This window comes from Sminthopsis crassicaudata, chromosome 6, assembly GCF_048593235.1.
Source record: "Sminthopsis crassicaudata isolate SCR6 chromosome 6, ASM4859323v1, whole genome shotgun sequence".
Lineage (NCBI taxonomy): Eukaryota > Metazoa > Chordata > Mammalia > Dasyuromorphia > Dasyuridae > Sminthopsis > Sminthopsis crassicaudata.
Window position 1 is genome coordinate 207,351,674 of NC_133622.1, and position 20,496 is coordinate 207,372,169.

The following is a 20,496-nucleotide window of genomic DNA, read 5'->3' on the forward strand; positions in this document are numbered from 1 at the left end:
ACAATTGTCAAACCTTTTGTTCCAATTTTTCCCCTCCTTCCCCCCTCTCCCCAGATGGCAGGTTGACCAATACATGGTAAATATGTTAAAGTATAAATTAAATACAATATATGTCTACATGTCCAAACAGTTATTTTTCTGTACAAAAAGAATCAGACTTTGAGATAATGTACAATTAACCTGTGAAGGAAATCCATAATGCAGGCGGACAAAACTAGAGGGACTGGGAATTCTATATAGTGGTTCACAGTCATCTCCCAGAGTTCTTTCTCTGGGTGTAGCTGGTTCTGTTCATTACTGCTCTGTTGGAACTGGTTTGGTTCATCTCATTGTTGGAGAGGCCACGTCCATTAGAATTAATCATCACAAAGTATTGTTGTTGAAGTGTACAGTGATCTCCTGGTCCTGCTCATTTCACTCAGCATCAGTTCACGTAAGTCTCTCCAGGTCCAGGGAACTCTTTACCTGAAAAATGAGAGCATTGGACTCAATCATCTGCTGGTGTTTTCGGTCATTCTCCAAGAGAATAGGACATAAAGGAAAATCCTTGGAACCCAGATGAAGAAAGAAAATCTGGTTGGTGGATGGTGAGCACGTAGCTAAAACACATTTTCTGTCCCAGTCTTTTTTATGTCTCTAGGGACAGAGTGGGAACATCTCTGAATTGAGGTGGCTTTCTGGACTTTGGTGCCTCCTGGGTGTCCCTCTGCTTACAACCTTGTTTCCTCCTTCAATCTTGAGTTTTGCAAATATTATGCGTGCAGAGAAGCCAACAAAAGGCATTGTGGGGCAGAACCAATTTGTATGATGGAGAGAACATTGAAGTCAGACTCAGGAAGACCACCTTAGACATTAGTTGTATGATACCTGACAGCCTCAGTTTACTCATTTTTACTGGGGAGATGATAAAAGGACTAATTTCTTAGTACTGTTAGGAAGATCAAATGAGGTATTGTATATAGAAAGGGCTTTGCAATCCTTCAAGTGGCTTTACTTTCTGATGAATATATCTAGTGTCCCTTTTTCCCCAAAAATGTTAATATTTTTAATTTTTATATTATTGTTCATTATTATTATAATTATCAGTTATCACCAATACTAGCTGTTTGATGAGGAGCAAGTTCGTTCAATTTCCAGAGCTTGAGAAAATTCTCAAGTTACAGATTGGGTTGGCACCCTGTGTTGGTAGAGTGAGTTTCTAGACCAGGAATTCCCCACAGATTAAGTCATAGGTCCAGCCCATCCTCTCCCTGCCCAATTCTCTCTCCCCCAAGAAAAAAGAAAGCTCAACAGTTGAAAAGAAGTAGAGCCCCAAGCAGGGTTGGGGTGAATTAGATAAACATTTTGAAGCAGGTGATGATTTAGCATGATAAATGAGCTCATTTAGTTCTAAGAGGTCTCCATCAGAGGGGCTCATTAAGCCTCTATCCCTTCTGCAGTCTATGAGCGAGCTGATTGCTCTGTGACCTGAGCTTGCCTCAACTCTGGGGAATTAGAAAGGAACATACTGCATGGGAACTAAGGTCTAGTGCTCAGTAAACTTCTGGCAGCCAGCTTGTCTGTGTTACTGCACTGGACCCTTTCACCCAGGATTCCAAGGTTCTGGAAATAAACACCCTCCTTCCTAGTCATCAGCCTTGGCCAAACCTATAATGAAGAGCATATGTTCCCTCTTGGAACCACCAGCTTAGTTCAGACACTGATTCCTATGGCTAGGCTTTTTGCCTTTGCCCAGGAACTGAAGAAGAGTCAGATTGTAGAAGGCTCAACCTCTTGGGCAAATCTTTCATGCTTTCCAGTCTCAGTCTCCTCCTCTGTAAAATAATAGAATTTGGACTAAATGGCCTTTGGTGTTCCTGCCATCTCTAGGTGCATAGTCCACGATGGTCTTTGTTAAGGAGCACAATTTCAGAGAGCCAGTTAAATGTGGTATTGTCAAAGCTCAGAGTTTTTGTCCTTAAGCACCCCAGTATTTTTTTATCCTGAAGCAGTTTGGTGTGATGAGTTATTGATGCTCAGAATTCCTCCCCTGCATCCACTTGGCCTCCCTGGTGAATCTGCTTCTCTGGATTTGTCAGCTGCCTCTTCATGATCGGCTGATCTGGAAACTGTCCTTTTTCCCAAGATGGGGAAGGAGGTCCCTATTAATTCAGTTAAATGATCAAACAGCCTTTGGAGGGATAGAAAGGGAGGATGGTTTATAAAGAAGTACCCAATCTACAGTTGACTCAAGCTAAGTGATAAGTCATTGCCCAGCCTTAAGGATCTCAGTCTTCATGGTGGAGGATGGCCGCTCATCTAAGAAGTAAAAGTCTCTAATTGGATGTCAGGAGCTGCTTTTCTCCAGTGTTTGTTTTAAAACTGGATTGACGGCATTTATTTATTGGATTTCTGGGAGCACTGGACAAAACCCAGCTCTGTGATTTCAGCGGGCTGCCTCCAGGAGCATCAGTCTCAAGTTCTCGTACCTCAAGGCGCTCTCCTCTGTCCTGAGGAACCATCTGAGCTCAGAAGAAGGTGCTCTGGAAGTATTTTATTTGACCTGGCTCCTTCAGAGAGAAGAGTGGGGGAGAACAGCTCAATTCCTTAACTTTAAACAGTATTCCATTGTCTTCCAACTTTTAGTCTTTAAGAGTGGGAGGTTTCTCTCAAATGGCATCTCCTGCCCTGTCTCAGGTCTGATACCCAGTGGAAAGGCACAGTCCCAGAGGATAACTGGGAGTTTGAACATCCACCATAAGCAGAAATTTCACACAAAAGAACATTGTGAGGCTGCTGTTCAGGGCCTTGGCCCCTCTTAAAGTTTCACTGATGCAATAATTCAATTTCTACAATGCCCGAGGCCCTAGACAATAATGGAATGTGGCGCCATTTTCTAATCGGACTTTGCATGAAGTCATGAAATTACCCATTGTTTGAGTCAGCCTCCAACGGTGTTCTTCTTTGGAAGAGGCTCAAACAGCTCCGCCCATTGGGTAATGTGGGTCTGTTGCCAATAAACGCAGGGGCTGGGTAATTTGTTGCCCTCTAAAGATAGGTATTTGTCCAAAAATAAACAGGGAAAGGCGTTAAAGAAGGCTCACCACCCCCTCAATAAGTTAGGATTATTGTGTGTATGTGCGTTGGGGGTGCTTAAAAATAAGTGCTACAAAAATAAGTTGTCTTCATCACTGTTATTATAAAAGTCTATAAGCTTGGTAAGTCTACTCTAAAAGAGATTTGTATGAAAGTCCTGGCAAAAAGAAGAAAAAAGAAGGTTGGTTAGAAGTCATTGATCTCATAGGGAGGGAAGAAGAGGTTTAATCTTTCCTTAAAAATAAGGAATACATACCTTCTTCCGCTACCCTGATGGTTATCACTATGGCGACAGCTGAATCACTGATGGGTCACTTAGGTGGTATTCCCTCCAGTGAGCAATGTAAATACCCCCCTACATTCTGTGCTCCTAGAATCTTCTTGATGGAAAAAAAGAAATCCAGGTTCCTTTCTTTCAACTCATATAGGACTGTGTGTTTATAATGTTTTCTTATGAATTTGGTACAGCTTTTGAGTTGATTTTTTTTTTGTTTCTAATTTTGTCCCCCTGATAGCCATCTGCCTTTCCCAGCTTCCTGTTGCCTTTAGATCTGATAAACATGTGATGAGTCATTAATAAATTAACATTATATTTCTACCAAAAATGAAACCTTGTCATATTTTAGAGAAGCCTTCTCCCTTCATACACACATAAATCATGTTCTTCTTAGTCCATGATGTCTAGGCCCAGTTTCCAATTCCAACTTATTTCTACAATTATCCAACTCACATCTTGCCATCTTGTGCACAAGATTTTATGAGACACTTTGTTGATTTCTTTGCTAAAGATTCTTGTTAAACCTATATTCTACCATTTTGCTAACCCTGTCTTTAAAAAAGGACTCAAACAACAGTATTTTTAAGTGCCAGAATCAAAAGGTAACAGTCCCTAACCCTAAGTAGCTTGCAATCTATCAGAGAAAATAAAGCAGTTCATATAAATAAATACAAGATCCATACAAAGTAAATGAAAGGGATTTCAGGGATTGAGGGAGGCACTAATAGTTGGGAGCTCATCAAGGAAAGCTTCTTGTAGGAGGTGAAATGTAAACTGGCTTTGGAAGTTTGGGAGAGAAGTTTTAAGAGGCACATTTGAGGAAGGAGAGAGGGAGAGTTTGTACAAAAGCACAGAGATTAGAGGAAAAATATCACACGTGCAAAATAGTTTGGACAGTAATGTGAGCATGAAGGGGAGGGATATATGTTAAGTCTGGAAAGAAAGGCTGGAACTAGATTGCAAAGAACATTAAATGCCCCAAAAGGAGTTTTCATTTGAGTTTAGAGGTAATAGAGAGCACTGGGGTTTCTTGAGTCAAAGAGGGACATGATCAAATTTTTGCTTTAGGAATGGCACTTCGTTAGCCTGTAAAGAGCATGGATTAGAGAAAGGATACTAAAACAGGAGTTTGTGGTAGAGCCAGGCAGTAGAATCACTAGAGCTTCTCAAGCAAAAGTGTGAGATGGGCAGATCTATACTTTGAAAATATCATTTTGGCCTCTGTGTTTGAGAATTGTTTGGAAAGGGAGGAGACGATGTAGGAATACAAAAATTGGCGGGGAAGGAAAGTGGAAAGGAAGGGAAAAGAGAATAAAGGAAGGAGGGAAAAAAGGAAAGGAGGAAGGAAAGAAGGAAGGAGAGTAAGCAGACTAACCTGGTGTGAGCTTTCTTTTCTTTCTTTTTTTTTTTTTTTTCATAGCAAGGTTTTTTTACCCATAGCTGTTGAATGGGTTGATACTCTAGGTTTACTGGCATTATGAGGGACTTTTATCCCCAGGCTCCAGTATTGCTCCATATACCTTGTAAATAAGACAGTAAATCCCAGAAGCCTTTTTGTTGTTCTTGGAGCATCCCTCCAGTCTCTTCACATTAATCCCTCAACTTGAATTGCTCATCAGTTCTGACTGAAATTGCTTATTAGTCCTTCCCATAATACAGAATAATATAAAAGTACAATCAACCGATTCAGTGCTTGTTACAGTATTTGTGGCATTCCCCTTTCACAGTTCACTCACGGATTCACCAAAGTACAGGAGATGCATCTATTTATTTCTTCTCTTGAGTGGGACTTTGCCCTTACAGGTATTCATTCTTCACTTTCCCATTAGTATTTTTGTTGTTGTTGATATTACTATATTCTTGCTTCAAGCTAATATCCTGATTTTGCTCAATTATTCTCAATTTAGTCTTCTCATAATTCTCTGAATTCTTCACATTCAGTATTTCTGATAGAGCAATAATTGTCCATGACAATCACATACCAACGATGGCTTGGGTGGGATTTTTCCCAGGGTTCTTTTGTTTTTGCTACCATAAATAGTATTATTATGAACATTTTGAGACTGGTAGAACCAAGCCCCAACTCTCCCCCATTTGAATTCTTCCTCATAAGAAAAGCAGTTAATCAATGTTTTTCCCTTCAGATTTACTTAAATCAGAGGGACTCTTTCAGCCCCAAGCTTCATTTCAAGTACATCTCCTGTATGTTGAAGTTTGTAGGCATGTGAGAATGAGTGCCAAGGAATTCCAGCCTCTGGTCTTGGGGCCAGTGATAAGGTTCAAGGACTCAGCCTGTGGGTGAGCTTACTGGTATTACTCAGATAGGTTTTTTTTAAAAGAGGGCTTACAAGATAAATAATGCATTAATTCTTTCAGTAGATTTTGGGGTTTACCATGGTTCTTCTTAGGAAATGGACTCATTTGTGCTTGGCTAATTTAATCATATTGGGAAGGCTGAGAGTTCCTATTTAGTGGAAGAGTGGTCTAAGAGGCTTTGGGGTTTGCATGCCCTGGCACATTTACAGAGTTTGGTGGTCTGATGTGAAGCCATTTTCTGTGAGAGTGACTTAGGAGTGACAAGTGACTAGAGCAAAGTTCTGTCCCCATGTTCCCATGCTGGAACTCTGTCTTCCCAGAAATCAGCAGGAGTCAGGATCACTAAATGTCTTTTGTAAGCTGGCGTGGTGAATTTAAAGCGCTGTCTCCCCTTAAAATGTCATATAATGGTTGCAATTGGCAGGTAGTCAAGCCTAGCACGGGACGCATCCATTGGATATCTCCTATCAATTTCTGGAAGTCATTTAAGGTGTTTAGCTTCTCTGTTCTTAAGGAGAGTTTTTGTACTGTAAGCACCTTAGGATATACTTCATATCCTAAATATTGAAAAGGAGCAGGTTTTTGAATCTTTTCTGAAGCTATGTGCAATTTGTAATTCCTTAGTGTTTCTATGGTTTTTTGTAGACATGCTTCTAACATTTGTTCCTCAGATGCACATCCCAAAATATCATCCATATAATGTAACAATATTACTTTTGGAAATGCTTTTCTTACTGGACTAAGAGCAGCAGCAACATACATTTGACACATAGTAGGGCTGTTTTTCATTCCCTGTGGCAAAACTGTCCATTCATATCTTTTATAAGGCTCAGCTAAGTTAACGCTGGGCACTGAAAAGGCAAATCTTTTCATATCCTCCTTATCTAGAGGGATAGAATAGAAACAATCCTTAATGTCTATAACCCACAGAGGCCATTCTCTAGGAGACTGAGTAGGAGATGGAAGTCCAGGCTGAAGAGTTCCCATAGTTTCCATCTGTTCATTTACCTTTCTTAAATCAGTCAACACCCTCCATTTTCCAGATTTCTTTTTTACAACAAATACTGGGGAATTCCAAGGACTTAGAGAAGGTTGTAAGTGTCCTTGATCAAGTTGTTCCTGTACTATGTCTAACAAGACCTGAATTTTATTGTTATCTAAGGGCCACTGTTCTATCCACACTGGTGTATCAGTTTTCCACTGGATAGGAACAGGTGAAAGTGTTGGCAGGCCTTCAACAGCAGCCCTGCCTAAAAAACTGAAGTACTCATTTTTAACCCTAATTGTTGTAAAATGTCTCTTCCCCACAGATTGATGGGGATTTTTTCAACTATAAAAGGAGTAAAAACTCCCATTTCACCTTCAAATATCCATCTCAGAGGGGTAGCACTAACTTCAGCTGCTATTGATCCTCCTACCCCAGACATGTAGGTGTCTGCCTTTTTCTTTGGCCAGTGACTGGGCCAGTTGGCACCTCTAATGACTGTGTGATTTGCACCTGTGTCCACCAGTCCTTCTAATGCTATGCCATTTATATAGATGGTGAGCATAGGTCGGTCAGCTGTCACAGCTGCTGTCCAGTATATTCCTGGGTTTTGCTGCTTGGAGTCAGAATGTGGATGACTGTTACCAGATTGCTTATTAGGGGTCTGTATCAATAAGCCTGATGCTACTACTTCCCCTGGTTGATAAGTCACACATTGTCTACCTGTATTAGTGACTGGGATATTATCTACACATTCCCCAGTTTCCCACATCAGTGTATGAATGAACACTGTTTTATAATCTCAGGAGGTGAAATGGTCAAGCCTACTGTGCCTGGAGGCAAGGGATCCATAGATTGGAGAGGAACAGATTTCACCTCTCCAGGGGGTATCTCAGTTGTCCCAGCTGCATACAACTCTATCCTCCCTAATTGTAGTCCCTTTCTCCCATCATGTTGCTTCCTGGCTGACTGATTGTGTAATCCCTTTCTCCCCTCAGATGGCTTCCTGGCTGATTGGTCATGTCTGGGTGTTGGACTTGGAGGCACTCTCTGGGTATGGCATCGGCTGCCATCATGCCCCAATGTTTTTTGCCTGGGGCCCTGGAGCTGGGCCCCTCATCCCGTTTCCCTGAATCAGTCTACACTCTGAGGCCCAATGGAGTCCTCTGTTGCATTTTGGACATGGGGTTTTGGGTCTTGTTCTCCCAGCCTGTCTTCTCACTCTGTCTCTATGCCAACATTGAGCTTTCAGATGACCTACTTTACCACATTGAAAGCATGGAAACCTCTCTGGAAACCCCTTGCCAAAAGGGATCCTGTCTCCCCATGTTGGGATCTTGGGAAGTCTGCATCATAGCCTGGCTAGAAAAGGTATTTGTGCCCATTGCGGCACAGCGTCTTATGATCTCCTCTAAAGGAGCATCCCTACGTAGTCCTAGTATAATCCTTCTACAAACCTCATTGGCATTGTCTCTAGCAAGTTGCCTCACCAAAGTGTCTGTTACTGCATTTTCACCATTAGTCCGTGTGACAGCTGTCTGCAAACGTGCCACAAAATCAGCAAAAGGTTCATTTGGTCCCTGTACAATTTTTGTGTAGGTCTCACCCTTGTTGTTTTTACTGGGGAGAGAAGCCCATGCTTTGATAGCAGCAGCAGAAATTTGCTCAAATGCTGTTGTGGAGTAATTAATCTGTACTGAAGCATCTGCATGAGAACCTACACCTGTTAGTAGGTCACAGGTGATGGAAGTATTAACTCCACTTTGACTATTTTGTTGGGCTTGAATCCTACAGAGCTCAGTAAATTCAGAAAACCACAACAAGTTTTGTCCAGGTTCTAAGCACACTTTTGCAATGACTTTCTAGTCACTAGGGGTTAAGGCTTCATAAGCCAAATTGTGTATTAACATCTTAACATAATTTGATGTAGCCCCAAAGACAGTGCAAGATTTTTTCAGGTTTTTAAGGACATCCATATTAAAAGGAGCATATCTTCTACTCTCTTGACATGCAGAATTATATTGTTGAATCACGGGAAAAATTTGAAGTTTGAAATCATTATCTACTTCTTTTCCATTTTCAATCACTTCAACAAGCCCTTTCTGTAACCTAGTTATAGGAGTTGGTAGTTTTTTAGAACTTTTCCTTCTCCTAAACTCTGCTTGATAGCTTAAGTCTAATAGAATCACGTTGTATAGAGAAAATACCTCTGGGAAAATTGAACAAAGCCCATTTTTTGAGTAAAATTCTTTCATTTCAAGTCCCACTAGCTTCCATTTATCTATACGTAGTTTTTCTTCATTTAAGAACCAAGGGGACGTGCGAATCAATGAGTGTATGAGATTATTCATTTGTGGGATGGGAACAAGTAAACTTTTCTCATCAATTATCTTAATTATATCCTCTATAGCATTGCTAGATGAGGCAGGGGCTGGGGTTGGAGCAGGGTCAGCTGAGGCCCAGGATTTACCTAACATCTGCCCCATCTCAGTTACTAGAGATTGCTGATTTAGTCCTTAACAAGGGAAGTTCCTTATTTCTATTAGAATACTCACCTAATCTCCTGGTCACAGGAGGACTTCGGTGGAAGTAGGGTGCCAGCCACATGTTGGGCACCAAATGCTGGAACTCTGTCTTCCCAGAAATCAGCAGGAGTCAGGATCACTAAATGACTTTATTCTAGATCTTTACTGTCGCCTCCAACGCCCGGTCACGAGTGCAAGTGAGCGTGAGTTCCACCACCCAAGTTTCTCCTACTCCTCCCACACACGTCACTTCCCCCCCCTTTGTCCCACCAATCAAGTCAGCACAGAACAGCTGGGGAGGGTCAACCTTCAAACAAGTTAATAGGGAACGTCCAATTGGCAATTAGTCTCACGTGCTTCATTATCCAAGTGCATTGCTCAGTTCTAGCCCTTTACAGTAGACTAAATTAGTGGGTGAAAAACCAATGCACCCACCTGCCATTGTTATTGAGACAATGTTACTGGACTTGACTTTGCTTATGTGCGCCTGTGAAACTAGAATTGGTCTAGGAGTGTGAAAAGTGCAATAGAGAATTGTGAGAAGCTAGAATTGCTCTAGGATTGTGATAAATGTAACTAGAATTGTGACAGCCTACCTCACTGATATTTAATTGTTAACTAGAATTGTGATGTTTTACCTTGCTGACTTCCCACCTCAGTGTTGACATCCTACCTCATTGGCATCCAATCTCTTTGGCTTATTATCTCGAGTATGACTTTGATGAATGGGTTGAACATTTGGGCCACTGTTGAGCCTGGTTCTCATTGTCATACTTCTGTTTACTGATCTGCTGCTTTGTACCTCCTTGGGCATAACACTGTCATCTCATGGATCAAGTGAACTATAGCTGGTGCTAAAAGTTTAGCTTGATGAGATGTGCGGTTCCCACAAAACAAGAGAAGGGAATTGTAAGGGCCCTTTAAATGGGCGGCGCCACAGCGCATCGGGAGATTGAGGCCCAGAAGTAATTTCTGTGGATATAGGACTGCCCTTGGGCGGGATCCTGGCCATATTGAGATAGCTTCGTAATGGGTGACTCTCTCGCTGATTGGCTGTGTGTGTGACCTCACAGGCCCTATGTAAGCCCACTGCAGGCAGCGGTCGCTCTCTTTAACCTGGCGCTCTTCACCTTGGCTTCCTAGCCTGGGTGGCCAAGCAGAGGGACAGCCAAAAGAGGTAAGGGTTTTAGTAGTGAGCACGTGGGTCTTCTGACCAGGTGTTCACTAGGGAACCAATAAGTCAGGGCATCAGTCAGGGTATTATGTGAGTAGGTATAATAAAGGCTTTTAAGATTACATGTGGCTGTTCTTGAGCATGCTACCGGTCATTAAGCTATAGATTCAAGAGGTCGTGGCCAGAGACCTTAGAAGGCCTCAGAGGAGGCGAGCCGGGTAGAGTTGACACTGCAAAGGTCAGTGGTCAAAGGTACTCTGGTGGGTCTAGGACAGACTAGTAATTGTAACTGCCAGGAGAGCATGTTACATTCCCATCCCCCAGTCCTGGCCTCTGGCATTCCTGCTAACATTCTTTCCATATGTAGATACTGCTGAAGTCTGCTCCTGCCACCACCCCATGCCACTTTCTTTGCCCACTTAGCATTTGGAGGCAGGATGACCCTGGGAATAGTTTTCAAGAAGGACTTCTTTAGAAAAGTTTCTTTTTCTGTGCTGTCCCATCCATGTTGGATGCATCTCGGTAGCAAGCTTTCCTCTCCCTGGGAGCTTCCTAAGCTGAACAGAACACGAGGGAAGAATCTGGGAGAAGAGAAGGAGGAGTGTGCCCTGGGGGTAGATGGCTGGGACTAGACATAATTATTAGAGAGAAAGGGGGAAATGTCTGGAATGCTTTTTTTCCCCAGTGGCTCCCCTTCTCCCTTAGTTTATAGGGTACATTGTAAGGACTGAACATGTTTTATGCTCCCTTATTTCTTTGAATAATGAAGAGATGGGACCAAAGAAAAAAGGACAAAAGTAGAGAATATAGGAAGGAGATAGGACATAAAGGATAGAGGAGAAGTGAAGAGGAAGGGGGAGAGGATGGGGGAAGAGAGACTAGACTTGTCATTTCAATAGTAAAAAGAACTCCTAGGTGAAGAAATTCCATCTACCAGTGCAATTTGTCTGTGTAGTCTCTTACTATGTCATCCATATAGGTCAGAAGTATAGGTCTCCCTACTCCTACATGTGAACTTACCACATGGAGCATTCCTGCTACAAATATCTATGTTGAATTGGGGAAGGACCTTGAGTAAGTCTCATCTCTGTTTCCCCATTTCCTACCTACTCTAACCTCATCCCCTTCTCCCAATTTGTTATTAGTTGAAGGTTATTTGGCTAGTTTCTGTTTATTAGAGATTTAAGGAGGATTAAGGGCACTGAATTATAGTAGGAAGGATGCTGGAATAGGTATTAATCACTAATCTTAACTTTTATTCAGGTGTGCAGCTTAGTAGCTTTTAAATTTGGAATTGATTGTTAAACTGCACTAGGATTTTTAGGACACTTGTCTAATGTTCTGATAAGCACCTGAAGATCTGCAAAGAGCGCTCATGCGCTCTCTCTCTCTCTCTCTCTCTCTCTCTCTCTCTCTCTCTCTCTCTCTCTCTCTATATATATATATATATATATATATATATATGTGTGTGTGTATGTATACATATATACACATACACATATATGTATGTATATTTTTTGATCTTCACAGCACTCATGGAAGGCAGGTGCTGTCATCCTGATTTTGCAGATGAAGAAACTGAGGCTCATTGAGTTAAATGACTTGGTGGTGGTCATGTAACTAGTATCTGAGGCAGGATTTGAGTTATTCTTTGGGAGTCTAACATTTAGCTAGTAGTCTACCATAATTCCCCAAGCATTGGGACTTTGGAAAAATTGCTTCCATTTCTGGCTTTGATTTTTTTTTTCCTCTTAAAATGAGATTAAGTTGGGTAGCGAGTCTCTTTGAGCCCATCCTGGTGAGAGCCACTCGGTGGTACCATGATAGAGAGTTGGATCTGAAATTAGAAAGACTGGATTCTGTTAACTGTGAGATAGACCCTGGGCAGAGAAAGAACTGTATATGCCTCTATTTCCCCATCCCTTCCAGTTCTGAATCTGTGATCTTCAGAGATGGCGCAATGCTGTTACAATGCTAGCTGCAGTGCATGCGATTCGGTTCCTTTTGGTTTAAAGCCCCTCTTGTCCCTTGCCGAGGGAGCGAGTGGCAGCTCATCACTTGCTGTTTATGTGTCTTCTCACTGTTCTGCTTCTTTTCCCCCTCCCTCAACTGGCATCTCATTGTTTGTCCTTTCCTTAAATAAATAAACTTTCCTCTTGCTTTTCTTCTCTATCACTGCCTCCATTGCTGGTAGATGACAGTAGGGAAAGTGTCTCGAGGAATAGGGGCAGTGGCTGAAGTTCTGGTCAATCTGTATATGAATGATCACAGACCCAAGACCCAGGCTGCTTCGCCAGAGCGGGTAAGGCTGCCTTCCCTCTCCCCCACTGACCTCTCCCATGTGAAAAGTCTTTATCCCCGTTGTCTGCTGTAAGGCTCTTAGAAGCCCTGCTTTTTTCCCCTTTGATTATCATGTCACTTGAAAAAATAAATGTGCCCCAAACTGATCATTTTGATTGGATTCAGAGGACAGTAATGGACCAAACATCCCTCTCACCCAATTCATCTACTTCTCCACTTGAGGCTACTCCTGGCTGGAATCACCAGGTATCAAGTTATTCAAAATCACTAACTTGGTTTGAGTCTGCCATTTTTCCTTTCGCCTTCTCCCCCATAATTACAAGCTAACTGGTGTGTACTTATCCCCTTTCCTCCGCCATCCCCATGGGCTGGGTAAACTCAGCCCACAATTGCTTAATACTAAGAAGCTCCAGGTAATAAACTCTCACTTGAATGGGGGGGTGTGCGTGTCTTGGGTTGAGTAAACTTTGCTTTCCTTCCGTAAGTTACTAATGTACACTTCAGAAAGACCGGAATGGAAAATGTCACATTTTCTATTTGGTCCCTTTTATTTTGTCTTCCCTTGGAAAGTATTATTTTATGTCTTCCTATTCAGCACCATGTTACTGAAGTCATGGAGAGGGGAAGAAAGGGAAAATGTACCTGGGGGTAAAGACGAGTTCATATACTAGCTGTCTGGTTATGGGGAAATTGCCACCTCTCAATACCCCAATCAACTCTCAAAAACTATCAATTCTACAAGTGGCAGATCTCGCTGGAGAAGGGTAGTTCCACACAGGGAGTTCCCTACTGTTAAGAGTCTCAGATCTGGGCAAAAAAAGCGAGAGGTAGAGGGAAGAACTTTTTTTAAGATTTAAAAATATATTTCTAAAAAGTTTAAAAAATATATATATTTATATATATGTACTTTTTAAAAAAATGCGAATCTTGGAGCAGATTCAATTGGAAAATTACATTAAGAGGCAGTCTGAAGTTTTGCCATACAGATGTACGGAATGTTAGACGCTGTCTTAGGAAGGAAAAGGACTTTTTTTAGGCTTTCCATTTCTGGGTACTTTCACTACTCTCTGCAGTGAAAGGGGAGGATGCTTTGGAGTGTAGGGGAAGTAGACCTGGGTTCCAGTGCTTGTTCTGCTGCTTCCTACTGGTCTCCCTTTAAATGAGCCTCTTCCTTGTGAAGTGAAGGAGTTAGGCTAAGATAGTGTGTTCATCAACTTCAAGCCCTTTCTACCCATGGACCACAGCCTACATGTCAGGATGTTTGATTTTTGCTGGCATTGGTAGTTGCTGTCAAGGACTTTTCTCCTGACTGGCTGTTTTTCCCCCTCCTTCTCTCCTGTGTCCCCAGGGATCTCTGAGAAGAGAATTCCCCCAGAACCTGGGAGGAAGCGACATCTGTTACTTCTGTAAGAGGCGCGTGTACGTGATGGAGCGCCTGAGTGCCGAGGGCCACTTCTTTCACCGAGAGTGCTTCAGATGTGAGATCTGCTCCACCACGCTTCGTCTGGCTGTCTATGCCTTTGATGCAGATGAAGGTAAACCCCTGGAACAGCCTCCTTCAAAGGCAACATCCTAGGGGATTCCCAAGTGGGAGAGGGAGAGACCTATAGGCGAGTGTTTCTTGGGAGGCCTCCTGCGGGAAGGGCCTTCCCCTGGACTTGGCCCTGGAGCTTTCCCTTGTACTTGCCAGGCAGTGGGATTGATGCTTTGAGCAGGATGGAGCCCATCTACGAACCTCTGTCGACACTGGGACCATTACCATTTTACAGATGTCTGGACAAGTCCCTTAACCTCATGATGGCAACTCCCTAAAGCTATGTCTTGCAGAAAATGTGGCAGCCTGCCTTGGAAGAGATTCCTTATTCAGACATTCCCAATGTCAATAAAATGATAGATTCTGTCTCTATCTCCCCAAAAAGAAGGATAGCCTGGGTTCCAAGATCACTTGAAGACAATTATTAGCTGTGGGACTCCAGAAAAAGTCACCAAGCTTCTTTTTCTTAACTTTTATTGAACATTCTGTATTTATTGTACAGAATGAATTGAGCTTGTTTATTTTTTAAAATTTAATTATTTTTGCTGAGGCAATTGGGGTTAAGTGACTTGCCCAGGGTCACACAGTTAGGAAGTGCGTCTGAGACCAGATTTGAACTCAGGTCCTCCTGACTTCAGGATTGGTCCTCCATCCACTGCACCACCTAGCTGCCCCCTGAATGAATTAATTTAGATGACATTGAAGGTTTCTTCCAAAATTCTAGGTCTGTTTCCATGAAGGATGATGGTTGGGCCTTCTCATGCCAGAGAAACTGAATGGGTCCTCTGTATATAGTTTCAAGGTTTTTTGCCGATTTTAGTTTTTTTAGATAGTATTTTATTTTTTCAAACACATATAAGATAGTTTTTAACATTCATTTTTGTAAAACTTTGTGTTCTAAATTTTTCTCCCTCCTTTCCTTAACTCCCTCTTCCCCAAGAGAGCAAGCAATCTTATATAGGTTAAATATGTGCAGTCTATTTAAAGACAATTCCATATTTGTCATGTTATGCAAGAAAAAAAGATGAAAGAGGAAAAACAAACAAACAAAAAGGTGAAAATACTACGTTTCAATCCACATTCAGTCCCCAAAGTTTCTCTCTGGATGTGGATGGCATTTTCCATCTCAAGCCTTTTGGAATTGTCTTGAATCACCGAATTATTGAGATTCTCAACAGTTGATCGTCACATAATCTCATCATTACTATGTACGATGCTCTCTTGGTTCTACTCGCTTCACACTGATTTTGTTTTAAACCTAGCTATGATGTAGTTTGGGGGTTCCTCTGTTTTTTATGCCATCCAGGAGCCTATCCCTAGGAGTATCTCTAAATTTTTATAGCAAGGAAAGTCCTAAAGTTTAGGTCATATCATTCTTTTTCCTGTTCACTGATATAGGTTCTATTTGTCAGTGAATCAGAATGAAAGACTTTGCCTTCTAAGACAGATTTAAAAAAATGATAAATTTGTCAATACAAGTAGATAGAGGTGGGAAGGGAGGGAGAAAAACATAGAACACAAGGTTTTGCAAGGGCAAATGTTGACAACTATCTTTGCAAGTATTTTGAAAAATAAAAAAGCTATTATTTAAAAAACTCAACAAAACAAATAAGTAAAGTCAATCCATAACAAATTGAGGAGGGAAAAGCAATAACAACTTTGAAGACAATTGTAGAAATGGACAAGTCTAAGTGTCTTGATTTTCGAAGTGGGAAAGAGAGTAGATAATAAAGACTGGAGGCCAGTGAGCTTGACTCAATAATATTATGAAAGGGATAGCTCATGGCCACCTAGAAAAGGAAAGACTGTGTCCACAGAGAACTAACAATGGCTTCCTCACGAGCGGAGCAAATGCACGTGGCAATTTGTAAAATTCTTTTCCTATTTGGTATTTAAATTTAAAATAAAATAAGTAAAAGTAAAATAGAGCATTAAAAAAAAGAACAGGACATGTCAGAGTAGGATTACTATGTTGGTAGATGAGGAAAATGCTATGGGAATAACTTGTCTAGATTTTAGCAAAGTATGTGACAATCTTTCATGTTTTTTCTGCAGACAAGATGGAAAGGGGAGAACTAGATTTTAATAAATAATTGGGTGAATTCAGACTAAGTTGAATGAAAGGCATTACAGTGTTGTGGATTAAGCAAAACCTGATGAATTAGAGACCAAAAATCCCACTTCGTACACTTAGCAGTACAACCTAGGGAAGTCCCATTTCTTTGGGCCTTAGTTTCCTTATCTGTACAATGAGAGGGTTGGACTCGATACCTTACAAGGTCTCTTCCAGCTCTAAATCTGTGACCTCATTTGTGGCCAAACACAGAGTAACCTTAGTGTTTCAAAGTGAACTTGGGACAGAGATCTCTGCAGTGTCCCAGAATTTAGCAATGTCTGTTTAATATTTTTACTAAAGAATTACAGAGAGAGATAGATGACATAGTAGATGGAGCACCAGCTCTGGAATCAGGAAGACCTGAATTCAAATCTGGTCTCAGACACTTAATACTGCGTAGCTGGGGGTCTCTGAAAAAGTCACTTAACCCAATTGCCTCCCACAATGAATAAATAAATAAAAGAATTTAATATAAAATTTTTAAATAACTGTGGGCTAAATGTCATCTCCTCATTTTGGTAATTTTTTTTTACAGGCAAATTTTACTGCAAAGCTCATTTCATTCACTGTAGAACCAATAGCAAGCAAAGGAAGAGACGAGCAGAATTGAAGAGACAAGAGGTAAGATTTTTTTGTGAAATGCTTCCGGGGCAGCTAGACAGCACAATGAATAGAACACTGGATCTGGAGTCAGAAGGACCTCAGGCATTTAACACTTACTAATTGTGTGACTTTAGGAAAGTCACTTAACCATAATTGTTTTCACCAAAAAAAAATGCTTCTAACATAGAGAGGAATCAGTGTCCTTAATCAGAAGGCCTTTCTCTGTGACCCCTAAAGATGCCATCTTGAATCTGTTATCAGTTCAACCAAGAGCATCCTTGGTTCTTTTGACAGGAGTGAGTGAGTGACAGAGTGTGGTATCTAGTGTTATATTCACTGTTCTGGGTCTTCTGGGATCTTTAAGCTCAGATTGAACACAAATATTGCCTCTATTTGGCTTCTAAGAAACCATAGACCTGACATTCCCCAAATAAATAAATAATTTTGCCTAAACAGAGTCCTTGGGACATGTCCTCATGAGGTGTTCTCTTATCTATATAACATTCACTTTCCTGGATTGTCCTATACCTTTAGGAGACATCCACAGCTAAGTCTACCCCATTTCTTCTCTACAAAATAACTGTTTATTTTCTCAATTGCATGCAAAAATGTTTTGAATGTTCTTTTAAAAAATTTTAGTTCCAAATTCTCTCCGTCCCTCCCCTCTCCTTGAGAAGGCAAGCAATTTAATATAGTTTATACATGTGCAGTCATGTAAAACATTTCTAGATTAGCCATGTTGCAAAAGAAAATGCAGACCAAAAAAGAAAAAAACCCCTAGAAAAATAAAGTAAAAAAAGCATGTGCCAATCTGCTTACAAGTTTCTTTTTCCAATGCTCTCTTCTGAAGGCTTTTCAGTCTTGTTTCCATAACACCCTTTTTTACAGCATATTGCCCAAGATGCACCCCCTACACCCCCCAAGAGGCAGAAGGGAGAGGACATGGAAATCTTTCCTGTTAATCTAGTATATGTAGATGGTTTCTTAGGCCCAGGAAGGGAGAGAAGGAAAAACTCCTTTTTTCTCCTCGATAGTATTTTATATAAATATGTAGTATAAAATAGTATTTTATAAATTGGAATTTATAATATTCCAATAGTATATATTGGAAAAATAGTATTTTTTCACATATATGTCTCTGGTGGTTTGGCCCCTGGCCCATCTTCATTGGCTCTGAAGCCCTTCCATCTGTCTGAGCATCCCCTCTGTATGACTCGGGAATCAATACTTCTCTTTGTCCTGTTTCTAAGGAGGAAGCAAAGGAGAAACAGCAGGAAGCCAAGTGGCCAGACCCTTCCCCTGAAATTCTTGGTTCTGCTGTCAACAGCCGAGAAGTCAGCCCGCCAGGTATCATGACTTCCTTCTTTAGGAAAGTGCTATGCTGGCCCATTAGGGTGACAAGGGATCTGCTTGACATCCCCAGGAGCTTCTGTAACAGGATATCTGGGTTTCTGCGTGAGACCGTCCTCCATTTCAGGGACAATGCTTACAACTACTGCTATATGTATGAACTTCTGAGTTTGGGGGTACCTCTCCTCTATATGCTTTTCGAGGTCTTGGCAGACATGTACAGAGAGTCAGAGTCCCCTCTCCAGAGAATGCACGATTGGGTGCAACAATCCCTCTGGGTCAAACTCAGCTGAAGTTTCTCTTATTGTATGCTCTATTTTCTTCCCAATACATTCTCTCCCAAAGTGCCTGTGATATTCCAAAGTGTAAAAATTGCAGTATTTTTTGCAGTTTGCTAGAACTCTGAATTTCAAATAATTTCTTTTAAAAGAAAATTTCAAATAATTTCAATCGACTTAAATACATATGCTGAGAGCCCATCCACCTCAACCTTGTCCTGTTTACATGGCAGAGGTGGATGCCCTCATGGCACCTATGTGTGGAACTTACATGAAGGATGTTTTGATAGCTTGGAAAGCTTCGATTCTTTTTACCACGATAATGAGCCATATTTCTGGGTTTACATTTCAAGATATAATAGACAAGACAGAACCTTTTTCTTTCTAAAAGGTTTTTTTTAATTATTATTTTAAGGTTGGGGTGGGGGTGGGAAGAAGGGGTATTATGTTGGGGAACTGGGAATTTGTTACTTGGGTGGTTTTTTTTTAGCTTTTTTGTAGATTATAAGGTTTACCACTTGTGCAGATGATGATGTGAGATTTTTAAAACAACACCTCATAAATGAACACGCAGCCTCCTGGGCCAATGGCTTTCAATTTACTTGTGTACACTAGGAAGTTTAAAAAATTGCTTCTAAATCTCCATCACTGAAGAATTAGGATGTGGATGAGCAGCATGTAATTAAAATAGTAGAGCTAGTGGGACAACAGCAGTAAGCTATTCTCTCAGAATTAGAAAGATTTGCCTTTCTCCTTTGTTTTGACTTGAAATGCTAGATTAATTTTTCACTCCCCAGTCCCCAACAAGTCAATACATACAAATGAATGATTATTGCAGGGACTGATTATCAGCTCCCAAACATCCACCAGCCTCACAGTCAGCAATACAGAGAAAGATGTGGAAGGGGCCATTTTTCTGTAGATTGCACTCAACCAACCCAGATTCTGTCCCTGAATGCAGAACCTGTGATATATACTTACAAATGGCACAGAGTCTGGGAGGATATCTGTATGCGGGCAATATCTGTCCTCATGTATATGGAGGAGTTTCATTTAGAGGCAGTATGGTGTTATGGAGAGAGGGGGTTGGATTTGGAGTGAGAGAGACCCTAGTTCAAATCCTTCCTTGGATATTTATTAGCTGCAGATCCTGTATAACAAGTCAGCCTCTCTAGGTCTCAATTTTGTCATTTATAAAAGAGTAGGATTTGATGACATAGAAGTTTCCTTGTAGCTTTAAGTACATGATTATCTCACCATATTTACTTAGGGAAAGAATGATTATGTCCTCTGGTCTGGAGGAAATCTTATTATACTCTCTTTATAGACAAAGCAAGGTGTGGAGGTAATTATTCATTAGTAGGGTTCTTGCCCATAAATTTCCTCGAGAAGAAAACGGCTCGGGGCCTTGACTGCATATTTTAAACTGGCAATCAACATTGCTCAGACTATTTGGAAAGTTACACGGCCCCTGTGGTCCATTTTGCCTGTGTAGACATGGCTCTTTCCACAGTGCCTGGTCCATAGCAAAAACTTGTTGATGGATGGGTTGGTTGAGTCAGAATGGGTCTCAATGCCAAGTTTTCTCCATAATTAATTTCCTTTTAATTCTATATCTTACATTTACCTCTATTTGAAAACATGGAAAGCTGCAAATTTTAGAAATTAGAAAGCTTAATTGATTTCCTTGGGTTCCCTACAAAGATTTCGAAGATCCTATGGGGAAATAAGAGGTCTGGCAGTCTCGCTGAGTCTGTGGCCAAATTTTAGCTACTAGGGCCTGGGGAAGACTGTCACCAGCCCCTGATTTATAGAAGCAGTGGTTCTGTCCAGTTTGCACAAGAGCTTCAGATTGGTAGGGAGGACCCTTCACTTGCTGCACATTTGGGAACTACCAAAACCATGCAATTGTTTGGTTTAAGGATTTCAAAAACTGTTAATTCTCAAGGTGACAATGTGCAC

General features: G+C 41.2%; 1 protein-coding gene and 1 long non-coding RNA gene across 10 annotated transcripts in view; one reads left to right on the forward strand and one right to left on the reverse strand.

The window, feature by feature from the left end:
* Positions 1-20,496, forward strand: part of MICAL2 (microtubule associated monooxygenase, calponin and LIM domain containing 2) — a 304,056-nt gene that overhangs the window by 190,439 nt on the left and 93,121 nt on the right. For 4 of the 9 annotated variants that reach the window (XM_074274667.1, XM_074274658.1, XM_074274660.1 and 1 more), the window contains 4 exons: positions 12,547-12,654; positions 14,002-14,188; positions 16,839-16,924; positions 18,157-18,253. In XM_074274667.1, coding sequence (XP_074130768.1) covers positions 12,547-12,654; positions 14,002-14,188; positions 16,839-16,924; positions 18,157-18,253 — 478 coding nt within the window. Of the gene's footprint in view, positions 1-12,546; positions 12,655-12,818; positions 13,002-14,001; positions 14,189-16,838; positions 16,925-18,156; positions 18,604-20,496 lie in introns of those variants that run through there. The other 5 variants (XM_074274666.1, XM_074274665.1, XM_074274662.1 and 2 more) reach the window with 3 other exon arrangements.
* LOC141546709 (uncharacterized) lies at positions 114-9,434 on the reverse strand. Its single transcript, XR_012483403.1, has 2 exons — positions 9,209-9,434; positions 114-465 (listed from the first exon to the last, which is right to left on the reverse strand). It is a non-coding gene; the product is annotated as an uncharacterized LOC141546709 (long non-coding RNA).